At 39.0% G+C, this 16,290-nt stretch overlaps 1 protein-coding gene across 1 annotated transcript in view; it reads right to left on the reverse strand.

The window, feature by feature from the left end:
• Nucleotides 1-242: 242 nt before the first annotated feature.
• NR4A3 (nuclear receptor subfamily 4 group A member 3) overlaps nucleotides 243-16,290 on the reverse strand; it is a 29,154-nt gene continuing 13,106 nt past the window's right edge. The window contains exons 6-8 of the mRNA XM_074547257.1: nucleotides 13,958-14,157; nucleotides 12,606-12,784; nucleotides 243-3,230 (exon numbers count right to left, since the gene is read on the reverse strand). Of these exons, the coding sequence (XP_074403358.1) occupies nucleotides 2,968-3,230; nucleotides 12,606-12,784; nucleotides 13,958-14,157 (642 nt within the window). The 3' untranslated portion in view covers nucleotides 243-2,967. The remainder of the gene's footprint in view (nucleotides 3,231-12,605; nucleotides 12,785-13,957; nucleotides 14,158-16,290) is intronic.

Here is a 16,290-nt window from a genome sequence, read left to right on the forward strand (position 1 = left end):
AACCATGATCCAGCTCTCAATATCTAACTGAGATTGCATAACCAGATACTGCAGGCATGTATTTATATAAAAGCTATTTTAATCAAAAGACTAGCCATTAAATTGCCAGTGTTCTTAAGCATGCTTCACCAATTTTTCCACTTTTAAGACTCAAGTAGACAATTTTTTTAATGTTTTATAAATGATAAAAAATTCACATCAGATTTTAACAGAATTAAGCATACTTATTCAACACACATGGGGCCTCTGAAAAAAATGTTATTCAATTTAATAATTTTAATTTACATTGTATATGTACATGAGCATTTCTTTCAACCCACAGGTTAACACCACAAAAAAAAAAAAAAAAAAAAAAAGAAAGAAAGTACTGTGGTTAGCTGAGTGAAGAAACTCTTGAGACACTGTTGTCTGAAATAAAAGCAAGGCACTCTCCCTTAACACCTGATATATTCCTGAATTCTGCCTAGACAAAGGCATGTTCACACTGAGAGAGCTCTAAGAATAGTAGTAGATTTATTCTGCATTAACTCTTTCTTTTACCACTGTGACAGGTCACCGGTTGTACTCTAGGATGAGTCAGTGTATTGAAGTTGACATGAAGGACAATTCCACAGATGATGGGATTTGGGAGAGTATCACAGCTAAGACTGTCTATGGAAGACTGGAGGACACAGACTACGTGAAATCTCACACGGGGCTCTCAACCTGCTTCCTCCCACTCACATTCCACTTAATAAATAAACCTTGCTCAACAAAAAAGCAATTTTACTGTACTATGCTGATTTGCTTCAAAATCCTTGATAAGGGCGTGCTCGAAAAAAGCTCCTGCAAGCCCTTGTCTGGGTGGTGCTCAGCACCTGGCAGGATTTGTCCTTAGATAAAAGTAATTTCTCAAGGGACCTTGTGTCTTACACAAGGAGACAAAAGCAAACATTCTTTTTTTGGATTTTATGTCTGTATGTTCTTGTATGCGCACATGTGTGTGAGTGTGTATATATATATATATATATGTATATATATATATTTAGTATATACAAAAGCAAATTCAGTCAAAATATATTTGTCTTGCTGGTCAGGCTTGTTACAGCAACCTACAAGAAACATTAGCTTCTCTGATATTTAATTATGCTATTATGTTTGCACATAAGCTTAAAAGTCAATACAAAAAGCAATACTTCTCCAAATATTATCTGCAGGTAAACCAGAAATATTAACTATAGTGATTAGAAGTCTGTTTCCCTATTGACACTACTATAAATCTTGATATAAGAATAATTTTTCATAAAAGCACATCCAAACATAGTAAGTGATAAAATACCAGATTACTTTTTGAAAACCATACAGTGACTCGATATCTGGGTTATCCTTTGCAGCAATTAGGCAATTCATTTGGCATCTGTTTGATTGTATAATTTAATTTCCATATAAACAGCATAGTTTAAAAAAAGACAAAAGCTAGAATGTTTAAAGCTAACAAAAGATACAGTGACATCAGGTTGACATTCAAAAATTTCTTTAGCAAAATGACCAACAAAATTTTGACTTAATACAGTGCATATAAAGTTTTTTAGAACTGAACTTTTTAAATATTATTTGAATTTAGCAAAACATGAGCAAGATTTTAATATCAAAGTGCTAAACAGTACTGCCTTAGAAGTCACTGCAAATAAACTGTAAAATAACTCTGCTTGTGATTTGACAGATATTTTATATACAAATGGTTAATAAAAAGACATGCGCACACACACACGCACACAAATATAGGTATATACATATATATACATACACATTATATATATGTATATAGTTTTCCAACTGGTGTATCTGAGTCAGTGTGAACACCCCATTTAGTTATCGTGTGTAACAGGGTTCCCATGAGCTGGCAGTCATTGCAATAAATACAGGCAAAGCCATTACAATATACCATGCATACAAACATTTATACAAATAAAGACACTATGCAACAAATTATCTCATATTAATATGGCATCAACAGTATAAACATACAAAAAGGAGTACGAACACGGAATGTTTAAACGCAGCCCACTATATCCTTCCTAGCACTTACATTCATACTATTTTACAAGACTTGCTTGTTCTTGAAAACCATCTTCTGTCTGTTTACTAACGAGTCGCTTAGAAGTGTTAGAAGTCTAGAACTGAACTATCCCTGATACTGACCCTGTATGCTCCAATCACTACTTACTTGGGTTTCCTTAGCTAAGGAACAACTGAGCCACAATTGCTCCCGTGTCTTCCACATACATTTGTCAATAAGTCACGCTACATGGAATCAAGTTTGGAAAACTCTGTCAGGTAAGTTAGTGCATGTAATTTTCTCCCTTGATTTCTTCTGTTTGTTTTCCTAATAAAATAAATTAGTTAATAAACGAGACTTAGTAAGACAGCACTTTAAAAAATTGCACTTGAACATGGGAGCTAACAGCCATTGTCATTTTGCTATATTTGATTTGTATGAAATGTTTAATTGAATGTACTTTGCTAAAAAAGTGAAATTTTGATTAGATTGTGCTGATGTATGTGCCCTTGATGCAGGAAGTATGCTAAAGGTATCCTCACAAAACACATACTACCCTGGCAAACAACAATTTGCTGTTCTTTCAAACACAGCTTCTACAATTTTACTCCTCATAGACCATGAGGTGTTAAACAAAAGATTTAAAACAGTCATGTTAACCTTTTACTGCTGCTGGGATAGCATTGTCCAAAAGTGCCATATTAGCCATTTAAAAAACCCAAATCACACGAAAGAAAACAAAGAACACAACCCCAAACCAGTAAGCCAGTAAGTTTCAGGCCTCAGGTTGTAAGGACAAAGCGCCAGAAAAGACCTCATGTTAGACTCGGAGCGGCTTTTCTGTTAAGTGAGGGCAGAAATGTTAGCTGTAAGTCACGATCCGTTTGCCTGCTCTGGCGGGCGTTTGCCTCTTGGGAGGGTGGTTTGACTCAGAAGGGTAAGGTGTCCAGAAACAGCCTGTCGACGATGGAAGGGGCTGGCACCAAATCTTCCAGTTTCAGGTAAAAGATGCGCTGCAGTCCCAGTGTGCAGAGAGAACGCAAGTCAGCCAGAACACCCAGTACCTTCGGCTCTGCAGACTCGAGCGGTTGTCCTTTGTTTTGGCAACTGAAAGTTAAGTGATCTTTCAAACTGCTTGTGATCTTGTTGCATAGCTCTTCCACTTTCTTTGGTTCTTTTAATCCATGTCGTTCTGCAAAGCCAGAGGAAAGAAACCACGTCAGCATCCCTATCACAAATGCATTTTCTTAGGTGTAACCCAGGTGCATACTCTGGAACTCAGAGCAAAAAGTGCTCCGAGACTGTAGATTTCTCAGAACAGTTGGGGTTACATGGAGCCAGTTAACCTTTCTGCGGCACAAAATAAGAGAGGGCAAGTGCCCTTTTCTCTTTATCTACTAAAACAGGTGACAGAGATGCTCAGTTATGATTGAAATTCTCGTACAAGGACTCCAAGCATCCTTCATATCTGACATAATTTTCATGATATGAGGCAGAATTAATTGGGTGATTTTGCAGCAAAACCATCACAGGAGGTGTTTTGGAGATTTCTGTGCTTCCCCACCAGTTGTGAATGCTCAATAACTATGGCAACCATTATTTATTCAGTGAATTCAAGTGGCGATCAATATCCTTAGCTAGCTCCATCAGCGCCCAGCCTAGAATTCCACCAGGAATTTGCAGACACTCTTATAAGAAACTAAAGGCACCTTACTACCCTTTGTTATTTTGATCAGCTGCTGCTTTTTAGTTTATTCATCTTTAAAAGCTCTAAGATAAAAGAAGCCTGGAAGTTAACTATTTTGCTTTGAGTGAGCAATGCCTGAACAGCTGCTATGTTATCCATCACAAAAACCTCAGCACTCCTAAAAGGAAGGAGAGCTGGGGTTTGTTCCCCTTCAAATATCTTTTTAAAATACAACAATGATGTTAAATGCATTCACAGTTCTTTAAGCATAAGCAGAATTAATCAGATTTGTGATTCATTAAAAACAGACTTTTTAAAGGGGAAAGAATTCTATGTTGTTTGCTATCAAGGCTTAGTGGATGAATTAAAGTAACAGAACAAAAACATTCAGAAAAAAATCTCAAATTTGTGGTGTATTCATTTGTCTCTGACTTTGAAACACACAGGTAAGTAAGAAATGGCTTCACAGCAAAGTCATAATAATTTACATGTGAAATAGAATGGTGCAACATACGGTAATCAAAGAAAATGCAGGTTATATTAAGTCAATTAGATATATAAAACAATGACAGCAGTGGATAAGGAGAAATTATGGCAGTTCTTGTGTTTGATGGTTTTGAAGTAATCTCCTTCCCTGGACCTCTCTCCCATTCCTGGCAGCCAGCAGCCACATTGTGCCCACTGTCCCCAAGTCCTGTTCCTCCATGCCAGGAGGAGCAAGCACTAGACATGTCCTCTGTCTGTCCCCTAATGAACTCTACTTCCAAAAGCAGAAGTATTGCCTGCACCAGGCACAGCAGTGCCTTGCCCAGGCCTGTGTATATAAACCCTTGCTCACCACCTGTTTTGGCTTAGATACTCTGTACAAACCAATAAAACACACAGGATTCAATGAGGGCAGTCAGAAATGCAAAGGTCTGATTTTCCACTGATATTCACCCATTTTACATATTTTTTTCCAACTGTATTTACTTAAGCAGAGTTAGCTGCTGAATAATACTGGTTTGAGATGTGAATCAGAGATGTGCAGACAAGGACATCTCTGTCCAGAAGTTACTGCGCTCTATCATTTAAGTACCGCCAATCTGCCCTGTTGTTTCAAAGCAACACTTATCCAACCAGTGACATCTGCTTCAGACATCGTTTTCACCTTGCAGGAATTAAAAACCCTAGGTATTCTAAGTGTCTTGTTTACATTAAAACATGAGAAGTCAATGAATATTTAAAGCCTTTCCAGTAAATGGTGTATAGAGTAATTATGTAAGCCTTAACTATACAGGTCACTGAGAGTAAATACTTAGGCAGATTCTGCCATTAAAAATCTTGGCAGATAAATATTTTATACAGGTTGGAGGAGCTGTAGGGCTTTTTTTTTTTTTTTTTTTTACCACTAGCCTACTGAGGGAATCTGCAGGACATTAAATTAATCTTGCAATCTTTGAAGAGTTCCCATCTTTTAATCTGTTTTGTTTCCTAGCTGTGTAAGTGAAGATATTTTTATAGATGTAGGGAGCTGCAATACTAGAATGGAACCAAAACCTCACTACAAATTACCAGAGCACATTTTCAAACCACTGCCTCAGTAGGTGGGTACCTTGCTGCAGAGTATGAAAAATTATCTCTGGCTCTGGAGCATGCGGCAACTTTGTTAGCATTTCCAGCCAGAACTAAACAGCTTGTCTCCCACTGACAAGTTCAGAAGGTTTCATGAAAAAATCATGTCTTTCGTGAATAGCCATGAAATGTAGGAGGCAAAACACTATGTGTGCAAAGATAATCATATTAGTAGCCTTACTTTACATTACAAAATCGTGGAAATTCATAATTAAGAGATACTCTGTCCTTAAAGTCTGGTGCTACAATATCAAAGCAGTCCCTGATGAACCGAATCATCCTCCCCTGAGTGAATTGCCACACAATGACCTTCCCTACTTGCACATCTCCATAAGGGTTAATCCCTCACGCCTGGAGCTGCCTCTAGGGGTTTCAGTCTTAAACTCCTAAGGCATTCATAGAATGGCAAAGCCATCTGTGTGGAAGCCCCTGTGCTAGGGAAGGACACTGCATGCACTGGCACTGCCACTGCAGTCTCCAGTGGTAGAACACAACTACTTTCTGAAGGGCACGCTTATCTAAAGAATAGGCCCCTCTCCTTGGTAGACTTGAGGCATCTAGGGCCTAATTTGCTCAAAGATTTAGACTGAACAGGGTTCAAATAACAGGAAACACATTTTCTTGCCTTTTTCAAACACCCAGTTCTGTGTGTACAAAGAAAGATCCACAGTCTTTCTTATACAACCTAGAGGGAGCAGCACCAGGCCCCTGTGGTAAGGGTGGGCAGTGGCACTGGCACCAAGGGCCTCTAATCATTCGCTGTCTTCCACAGGATATTCTTATCCACTTGGGAATTATAAGGCCAAGATTTATCCCAAGAAGTACAACTGGTCAAAACAGATAGGTTTTTTTTAACTGATTGAGGAGATGTGTAAATATTATCATAGTCAGACTTCCTCATAATGACAAAGGCTTGCGTTAAGTGAATACAGGATTTCTCAGCCTGTAACAAACCAAGATTGTGTTTTAAGATATAATTGATTTTTGCGAGAAAAATGGTGATTTATGGCAAAGATGATGTCAAAATGACTCATCAAAAGTCTTACCTCTAAAGCTCTGCAAACTTAGCTTATCCTGGTAAAACAGCAAGTTTTTTACACCTTTTTCGTTTTCCCGGGAAGCTGAATGTGGTTTTGTGCTATCATTACACTGATCACCAAAAACTCAACAGGAAGAAAGCAAAGACCCTAACCTCTGACCTGAGGTAGATCATGCCAGGGTCAGGCAGACTGAGCACTATTTTTACAAATTCCTCACTTTACACTATCTGAGCAAATGCCTCTCAAAGAGTGTGAGTACCTCAAAGACCCTGGGCTCTGCACTCTGTGTCACGGGGTATCACTTTTAGTCTCAATTAATTCTGAGGTGTCCAGAAATGCAACGGATGAACACTGTAGACTTAAAATAGCCTCTTGATTTTCTTGGTTTCAATGTAGTTATGTGATTTTCTCTTCCCCCTTCACATTTCTCTTCCCCTTCTATAACTCAAATAAGCACAAAGCTCAGTTGCCTACAGCTTTCTCGAGCACACACTGTTACACAGGAACATTGCAACTTGGCTGATCCAAGAGTCTCCTTTCCTGTTGCAGTCTGGCCCATATTTATCTTGCCTAACTCTCAGACACCTCACAAGGGTCCCCAACCTTGGTGCACAGACCTCTCAAACTCCTACTAACATCAGTGTAAGGATGGGCATTTTTAGAATACTATTACAATTTTAGGTGCAAGAATCATCTTCTGGAGGTGCCCTGTATTCTCCATCAGCTGTGCAAGGTACCTGAAGTCAGGTGAAATGAGTGGCCACACAGAACACCACAGTTTGCTCCCTCTCTTAAGAAAACCACAATATAATACAGAGACTGCTGGTTGCTGTGGAAGTAAAGAGTTCTTGCCTCAATAAAGAGGTGGGAGTGAAAAAGGAGGAGTGAGTACTTCACTTTGACGCTGACAGTATTTCCCTCAGCTAAGTGGCAGGGGGAAGGCAGACAATGCAATCTGGAGGGGTTTTTTTTTATAACTAGCTCTCCTACACTCCTCCAGTCTGCCACCTGCTTGTATGTAGACCCAGCACATGAAGCACCCACTCCAGAGGATATCCTGGCAAGAGGACTGAAGGATATCTGCTGCTGAAGAGTAGGTAAGTCTCGATTCCATTGGGAGGTTGGACAAAGTCATGTTCAGAAGGAACTGCAGCAGTCATACCCTTTTTAGCCACAGTGGTCTCATCACTGGTTCTTGGTATGACTGATGGTGCTAAAAATTGTGTTTGTAAACTGGAACAGAAAGCCCAACAGCAGGAAGACAAACACAAACTCCTCATTAATTGAAACCTCACAATATTCTTCAGTTGTCTGGTGCCAGTCTAGCAAAGCATTAGGAGTGTGAATAAGCCAAATATATACAGTGGTTCTGGGATGATCTGTAACACACTTAAAATAAAACATATGCTGAAAGAGCTTGGCTGAATGAGGGCTAGCATGCTCTGTACTCAGCAGCATCCCACTGAGAGTGTCAAGTGGGCAAAATAATAATGGTTTGATATGGATAGAGAAAGGAAAGGGCAGAGAGGAAAATATAATCAACTAGGAGAATGAGAGAGAGAAAACACTAGCAGTTCTAGAGCAGGCAAAAATTTGAGGCTGAATTAGAATGTGCCATTCAAATGATCTGTACTGGACTCAGTCTTTCTATTTTCACACTGACTGAAAAAAAGTAACAAAAAGTAATTTGGGAAGTTTAAGAAGCATTTTCAAGCATAGGCTGAGTTAGTATCTAGTCTACTCTGCAAAGCTTTGTCTTCAACACTGCCCAGTCCATCATGGAGTGACTGTGCAGGAACACTTGTGATCCATGAACACACTAAACTCTTAGAAATCATCTGTATGGAATTAACAACAGAACCTGACCCAAGACCAGCATTTCCTTTCCATGTCAGTGCTCTTCTTTAGCTCATTAGATGCTACATACCAACAGAATAAGTGATCCAAAGAAGAACATGACAGACTTAATTTTTTTTTACTTTCATAGGCATGTGAGGTGAGTGTCGTGTTGTTTCCCACCTACTTTCTTCTGGGTGATGCTTAAAGCAACACTCATATGCTGTGGAGGAAGTTGTGTCCAGCTTTTCTAAACCAACTAAAGGAAGTAAAAAAAGAGAAGAGAGACAGAGAGAGGAAGATCCTAAAGGAACACCTTACAGTAAAAAGATGCGCTTTGGCAAGATAGAGTTCTAAGTTAACTGTTTGCAAGCCTCCACAGTACACAAGATGCAACTTCTTTCATTCTGGATGCTCTTTTAAGGTGATGTCTTATCTGAGACAACCTGAAAACTCATCAGCAATCTGACACAATGCTCTTCCTTCTAGGCAACATACCACAGATTTCCAGGACACATAAAAGAGATAGAAAAAGCAAAAATATATGGACTTTCTAATGGAATATATAATGCAAAATACTGTACATACCTTTAGTTTTACCCAAAGCAAACAATGTATGGAACTACATTGAAAAGAACAAATGACCCTACATGCTTATAACCATGCATCCTATGCTGTCATTGGCAGCTGTGGTTGGGATAGAACATGGAGCTTTGCAGCTCCAAACAAGTCAGCAGGGTTAACTGAAGGCTGCTGGAACTACTGGAGCTGTTACTGGGTGCACAATTTGAAATCCCAAAATGAAGGAACAGCCTTCGGTATATCTTAGGACACTGGGACCAGTGGAATGTCTTTTAGTCTCCAACACTGAATTTTACATTTATTCCCTCTTCCTTCGCTGGGAGACAGACAGTAGTTCTCCCTGTCACTCTTGAAGAACACAGACAGAATATGTGAAAGAATATGTGACTCCTCTTACTCTTCTCCCTCAAAACTGCCAAAGATTGGTAGTATATAAGAAGGTTTGGTTTCTAAGAGCACATATTTGTTTGGGCTAAGGACAGCACTCATGAAATCAAGAAAGATTACCAGCTCATTATTCTCAGAAGAAATTTTTCTTTATCTGGAAAGACAATTCTTGAATTTAATGCTACCTAAGATGCTGTACAGTATTAAAACAGGCTATGACTACTACAGATCACAGGGCTGTTGTAATTTTTTTTTTTTTGGTTAAGTCATCAAGTCATAAGCAATTTGTGTGATAATCAAGAAAATTTTGCTCAAGGCTGCATTCTGGTTTTACAGCATTGTTACTAAAGGCAAACAATTAGATTCACAAAAGAAAGCTTTCCCGCTTCTTATTTTGAAGCCTAGTGACACGGATATCTACCTGGGACATGGGAGAACCATGGTCAGATTCCTTTCCTGCTGGAATCAGACCAGAGATAATGCCTTGGGTGTCCCTCTGACCACCACCTTTTCCACAAATCATCAGACACAACACCCCTTCTGTGGCCCCATGCAATGTATGAAGTTCTCTTAAGACAAAAGACAGTGGTACTCAATACTTGGATATCTTGTGTTCCTGGGAAAGGTTGTTCTTCCTTGTTCTGACTGACAGAAAAGGCTTGAAGCAGAGTTTGCCAACTACCCATTGCTTCCAACAGTCCATTACAGGAGAAAAGGTGCCTTCCCTGGAGATAAAGAATGGCACCTAAACCACCCATCTAAATCTAAGCTAACCCTCAAAACAATGCTTAAAAATGTTCAACAGTTCAGACTTCATCAGGTTTCATCTTTGCAAATTTTCTCTTTGTTATTTTTTCTCTTTTGGTGTGACTAGCTGAAAACCAACTAATGGTTTGTGATACTCAAACTCAAACTGCAGGGAGGAGACAAGAAGCCATTTCTTGTGGAATGCCACATCAGAGCCAAATCTCAAGATTTTCCTGAATAAAAAATTTCAATACACTAGCTAGAATCACCTGATTTCCTCTTACATGTTTTATTTTTAACATTGTTCATCATTATACAATGCTATCTGTTTTCAGGTGACCAAATTTCTGGCTGAGTCTCTGAGTTAGCTAACTGCCCTTGGATATCTGAAACCTGTGAATATAAGTCACTAGAGCTTTGGTCTAATTTAGATCACATGAAAATACATGCTGTCCTTAGAACAAATCAGCAGAGATATACCAGCCTCACGAAATAAAAGAATAAGCAGAAAACAACATTAATTTTAAACACCATCTCACACAGGAGAGAAAATCAAGAGAAACTTGACAGAGAAAATCTTAAAGCTTCTATATACAGAAATTGTCTCCTTTTAAAGGCAACAATTGCTTCCATTTGTTTGGAAACTTTGGGAAGACCAGCACAATATAGCAAAATCCTGGAAGTGTTGTGATCAAGGAAAGAAAGAAATGTGGGACGTATCCAATTAAAACCTGTTTCTAATTATCCTAGGGTGAACTGAGCCAGCCACTGGACAACTCTGACTCCTTATGTAAGGCCAAGCAAGCAGTGCTTAACTGAACAAATTACCATGCTAAAACAGAACGTGGCTTTGTAAGGGCAGTGAGTTTTCCTCCTATACATTTGCTTTTGCTACATTCACGTAGCTTGCTGGGAATCCTGTTCATCAGCCTGCATACTCTTGGTGTCCAGGAGGATAATCAACAACACACTACCTATGGCTACCTAAAAAAGACATATCTCATATATAGTTAATAATCTAAATCACTCATATGTGCTATATATATGAGCATATATGCCTGCATGTAAATATGTAGAGGGACAGCACCTGTCCTTGATTTAGTTATCTAAATGCATATACATACATAAATACATTATGTATGTATATAAATATGCACACACATACACATACATGTAGGTGTTTATAGTACATATATGTAAGTAGGTGTGAACATCTGCCAGTGGATGTATATACACAGCAGAAAAAAAAAAAAAAAGTTGGGAATGTTCTTTCTGACTTACACGTACCACTCATTTTTGGGAATTTTTTTATACAGAGTAAAGCAGCTCCAATGTGTTATTCTGGTCTTAAATGTTTTATCAAAGAAAGTGGAATCTGGATCTTAAAGTACCCTTTCCAACTGCAGAAGAAATTAACAAAAATTAATAAAAAACCTGAAAGTGCTTAAGAGACAAAGAGATACATACATCCACTAATCCTTCACCAATATACAGGAAGACAGTATACTGTGCAAACTCTGAACCCAAAATCTTGGCCCTGCAAACGTCAGCAGGAATTGGCCAATTCTATTTTTTTATATCTGTCATTGAGTGTTTTATCTCAGGGTTGCCCTGACATCATTCTCATCCCAGGTAAAATAAAGACTACAGCTGGTGTTGTTGAGGCCACTGCCTGCAAAGTAGTAGATGCCTGAAACACAGAAGGAAATCAGTATCTATCCAAGTGGAGCTTATAAGCATCCCTAGGACGATCCAGCTCAGGGCACACTGAAGCCCTGTCTCACACTGATGACACAGTTGCACTGTTAAACTATCAGTTTTTCTGATATGAGTGTGAGGCTCTTTGTGGAGATGACTTCTGCTCCAAATTCTGCTATGTGGTTGTCAGAAACCCTTTCTCCTCACTCCTTATGCTGCCATCAGCCATGACTCTACTATTGCAAGATGCCCAAGGTATGCTGGGCTTCATGGTTTCAGGAATGCAAAAATGACACTTTAAAAGGTTATGTTCCCCTGTTTTGTACTTATTGGACAAATTTGGCAGATTCTGACATTAGTTTCCTGCTGTTCACCCCAGCAGGCAGAAAGGGTCATAGAGTCACATGCACGCCCAAAAGCTTTTGTACAACTGTGAAATGTGACTTTTTTCTCATTATTCTCTGATTTTCCTCTCTCAGAAAAGCAGTACATGGAATACCTAGGCTAGCCTGGTTACCAAATGCAGCCTGCCTGCCCTCATGGAGCACTCTTTCTGGTCTAGCTATCTTGCTGAGAGATGAGCTATGCTAGCTGTATGGCTTCTAGGTCTCAAGCTGCTTTGATATTACTATTCCTACATAGAAGACCTAACTCTGGTAATTTCATTGAAATTTTCTGGGACTTTAGAAAGTATCTTGAATATTTTTGTAGGAGTCACACAATTTGCTTGGAAGCAGTTTGCTTTTTGCAGACAACTCTGAGAAAACAATGAAGTTGCAAAGAAATAGTTAGACTATATTTTAAGAGGGGTGTCTGATAGCCTAATGTTAATCCACAATTTCAATTTGGTCATGCTAATGCTTAAAAATCATAATCACTTCACCCTGAATATAGCTAAATTAACTGAAATTGTTTGAATCTATTATGAATCAAAGCACTAGAGTCTGAAGCTTTCTATTAACAAAGGAGCACTTACCTGTAATCATAGTTAGAGCTGATAGACTTGCTAAGGCTGGGATATCAAGGTTAAGGCTCTTTAAGTTTAAGGAAAAGTCTTTAATAGAGTCGAGCCACTCCCCAAATCCTCGAAGGCACTGAAGTCTATGAAGCACGAGTCCATTGCAGAATACAAACTTATCTTCAGCAGTATCAGACCTCAAATAAAAACAATTGAAAAAATTATAAATGCATCTTCTACTTTACAGAAAAATGCATAACCAGTATTGAAGCGTCTGTCATTTAAAATCCAAGGCATATTATCCTGAGACATATGTGGGCATTCACGTTTGACAATATGTTTCTCCCTCGGGGCCAAAGTACAACAAACAAGCTTCTGTGATTGCTTACTTGGTAGAGTTATAAGCCTGAGGTTAGCTGCAGCATGTGGTGTAGACTGTCTAATTAGTTAAGATTTTGGTCCTGCCCAAAGGCATAAACAGAGAAGACATTTTGCATTAAATACTGTATGTCTGAACCAAAGGAATACTAAGTGAGTGCATTTTGATATACAAAACTAATAAAAAGATAGGTTCTGCAACCCTCAGCATTTACTTAGTATCATCTGCTTTTTTCAGATTGTAAAAATTGGCAAGGAAAAAACAATGGAGAACACACGCAGTAATGCAGGACAAACGCATAACTGCATAAACTCTTCTATATGAAAACCTGTGTGCAAGAGAGAAATTACAGCCAAGCTCTCCTCTTATTCCCTCTCCATTACCAATGTTTTTGTTGAAAAAACACATGAAAAGGTCATTTTCAACTTAAATAAACATGGGCATAACTGAAATCACCAGTCTGCAATTTTGCCAGTTCCTGAAAGTGAAATCGGTAAAGTGTCTTAACTAGTGCTAGAGTGACAAACAGCATCTCACTCTATTAAATAACTTGGTATTAAAAAGAAAACCAATCTGAATAAGATTTTAAATCTTCTTCATCCCTTTCAAAAACAGATGAAAAAGGGAAAAGAAAAAAAAAATACTTGAAGTGTGTTTCTATATTTCATACTTATGAATACAAAGCAGACCTGCTCAAATAGTACCTGAGGATCAATTTTGATTACTATGTAGGAGGAAGATGGGACAGATCAAATAAAAGAAGCACATTAGTGACACCTATGATCTCTTTTTAAATCACCTTCTTGATTTTTCCTGCAGTGTAAAACAAATTAAACACCATAGCCCTTGTATGCAGACATTGCCGATTTTTTTGTGCTTTTTTCTTGGTACAAATGACAATGTTCAAAGATAATGCCATATTTATTCCTTAAAAACATTCAGATGGATGATTTTTCACATCATCTTAAGAGGAAATTAAACAAATAGTTACCTGATGGAGAGTCTTAGTACAAACAGCTCCAAAAAAGCTGATTCTATGAGTAATGTCTGATCTTCTTTTGGGAGGTCAGTAAATCCCGGGATTTTTTCTGCCCAGCCTCTAGTTATGTCAATGGAGGCAGTCAGAAGATTATAGAACTGTTGTACATGTTCTGCATCTGTGCCTGCAGCAGCCTGATCAGTGGAACAGTACTAAAATGAAAGCCACAGAAAGCAAGGTTATATGCATTTAAGGGCATTCTGTGAAACATACAGCATTATTTGCCCGACAACATTTCCTTCTGTGGCAAAGCTGGTATTATTTATAAAGACATAAAAATAGGTCTACATCTACCTACTTACTTGGTTACCTACAGGCATTTTGCTATTCAGATAGATATTACAAAAATATTTCCATATGTATAGAAGTAATTTCAAATTTATAACTAAAATATAATATCACATTTTACAAGTGCCTATATGCTATTAGTAAACAGAAATAGAAAGCTGGTGGGTAGGATAATTTGCATCACACTAGAAGAGGAACATTATTTGGCTTACTACAATGAAACACTTTTCCCATTGATGAATTTGTCTCAGTATGTCAGAAATGCAGATTTCTTCCAAAACCTCACAAAGTGCATTTTATCTGACAGTGATAGAGACACATAAGATAAATCACATTTTATCTGACACATGCAGCATTGCTTCATTTGAATACAGAATTGGTTCAAAGTAAACCAGCTGCCCCATATCACCTCTTATCCTTCAAATTGAAGCATTTGAGGTTCAGCAGAACCTATTATCCTGCTTATGTGGCCATAACTCTTCCAGGCAACCATTTGACAGTCTCAGCTTGCTCAGCTTCCCTGTGACCCTCTGACAGCTCCCTCCCCACTATCTCCTACTTCATCACCAGTGGATCCCTGTCACTCCTTTAACACTGCTCTCTCTTTCTTGGCAGAAAATAAAACAGGAGCTTTTGTGGCTTAGTCCAATTCTGTGCTTGGAAAGTGCTGCTGGTTTTCTGAGCAGGTACTGAATAATGTGGCATTTATTGTAGTAACATCCTCATCATCGGACACCTGCTGGGTTATTTCTGGGAGAGACTTCATATCCACTCTCTCTCATATGGGTTCAGCCAAAGAAAGGCTGAGGTAGTCTCCAGGGCCAAAAGAAGCTTGCATACTCTTTGGAAACAACTTCCCACACGCACTTAGGTTTGAGTCCATCAGCCTAAAGGCCACTTCAGCAACTCTCCAAGCCAGAGTGGAAGCAGAAAAAACTCCTTCCCCATCAGTAACAATGGTCTGGCAGCATGGGAGGACCATATTACAACCGTGGCCTGCAAGTATCACCCAAAAGTCACCTCTGTGCAGGACAGAGGGATGGGCAAGCAAGCAGAACTTGTCAGGCAGCTGTCCTGTACTCTGCCTCTCCTAGCTGGAGCTCATTGCTGTTGGCAGGTAAGGGGTGAAGGACACAATGTCAGAGTTGCTGACTGATGGGAGAACCACAACAATCCTAGAGACCTCTGTCTCTATCTGGTTCCTGGTACTAGTTCTTAGTGACACTGTTCTGCTTAGTCAACCTTAACTGCATGAGTTTCTCACGGTGCCTTCCAGCTCACATCCCTAACCAGCTGGTAAAACATGTGCAATCCTTCTTATAAAGTTCATACAGAGACAAATTTTGCCTCAGCTGCTCCAAAGGATCCTGAGGCAGGTGGAGGCCACAATACAGAGAAGACGGGGAGCATACAGTAGAAACTGTATGCTGCATAATATTTATGTGTTCAGACCCCCACTTGAATGGAGCAGTTGAGGACACTCAAGCAGCAAGAATCACCTACTCCTGGCACTGGACTGCAGCAAGATTCCCACGGGTAATTAAAAAAAAAATGGGTAGGCAAAGACAATTTGCTTTTTCAGACACCACGCATGTTCTGGACCCTCTAGAAGTGACCATGAAGACCAAGCCACAACAAGTGTGCATTTTGGCACCGGGAGATCTGCTTTGCTACACAGGGGCTGACCATGACTCTGACTCTTACTACACAGGGAAACGAAACAGGCTGAAGGAAACTCCTGCCTCACAACAGGTATTGCTAAGTTGAGATATATCCTTGATCCTTTGAGCAGTAAAGAAGAAGGAAAACAAAAGGAAAAGAGAAAAGGTACTACCCCTTCTGAAGGGGTTCATTCTAAATATAACTCACCACAACTCAGAGTAATTATGCCAGGTGTTAATTTGTTCCCAATATTTATAAAACATTCCTTTGGCAAAGGTAAGGCAAAGTTTTAACATTTTCTAATGAAGCTGAATGCAGCATTATGTCATGTAACT

The sequence above is a fragment of the Zonotrichia albicollis genome, chromosome 1 (assembly GCF_047830755.1).
Source record: "Zonotrichia albicollis isolate bZonAlb1 chromosome 1, bZonAlb1.hap1, whole genome shotgun sequence".
NCBI lineage: Eukaryota > Metazoa > Chordata > Aves > Passeriformes > Passerellidae > Zonotrichia > Zonotrichia albicollis.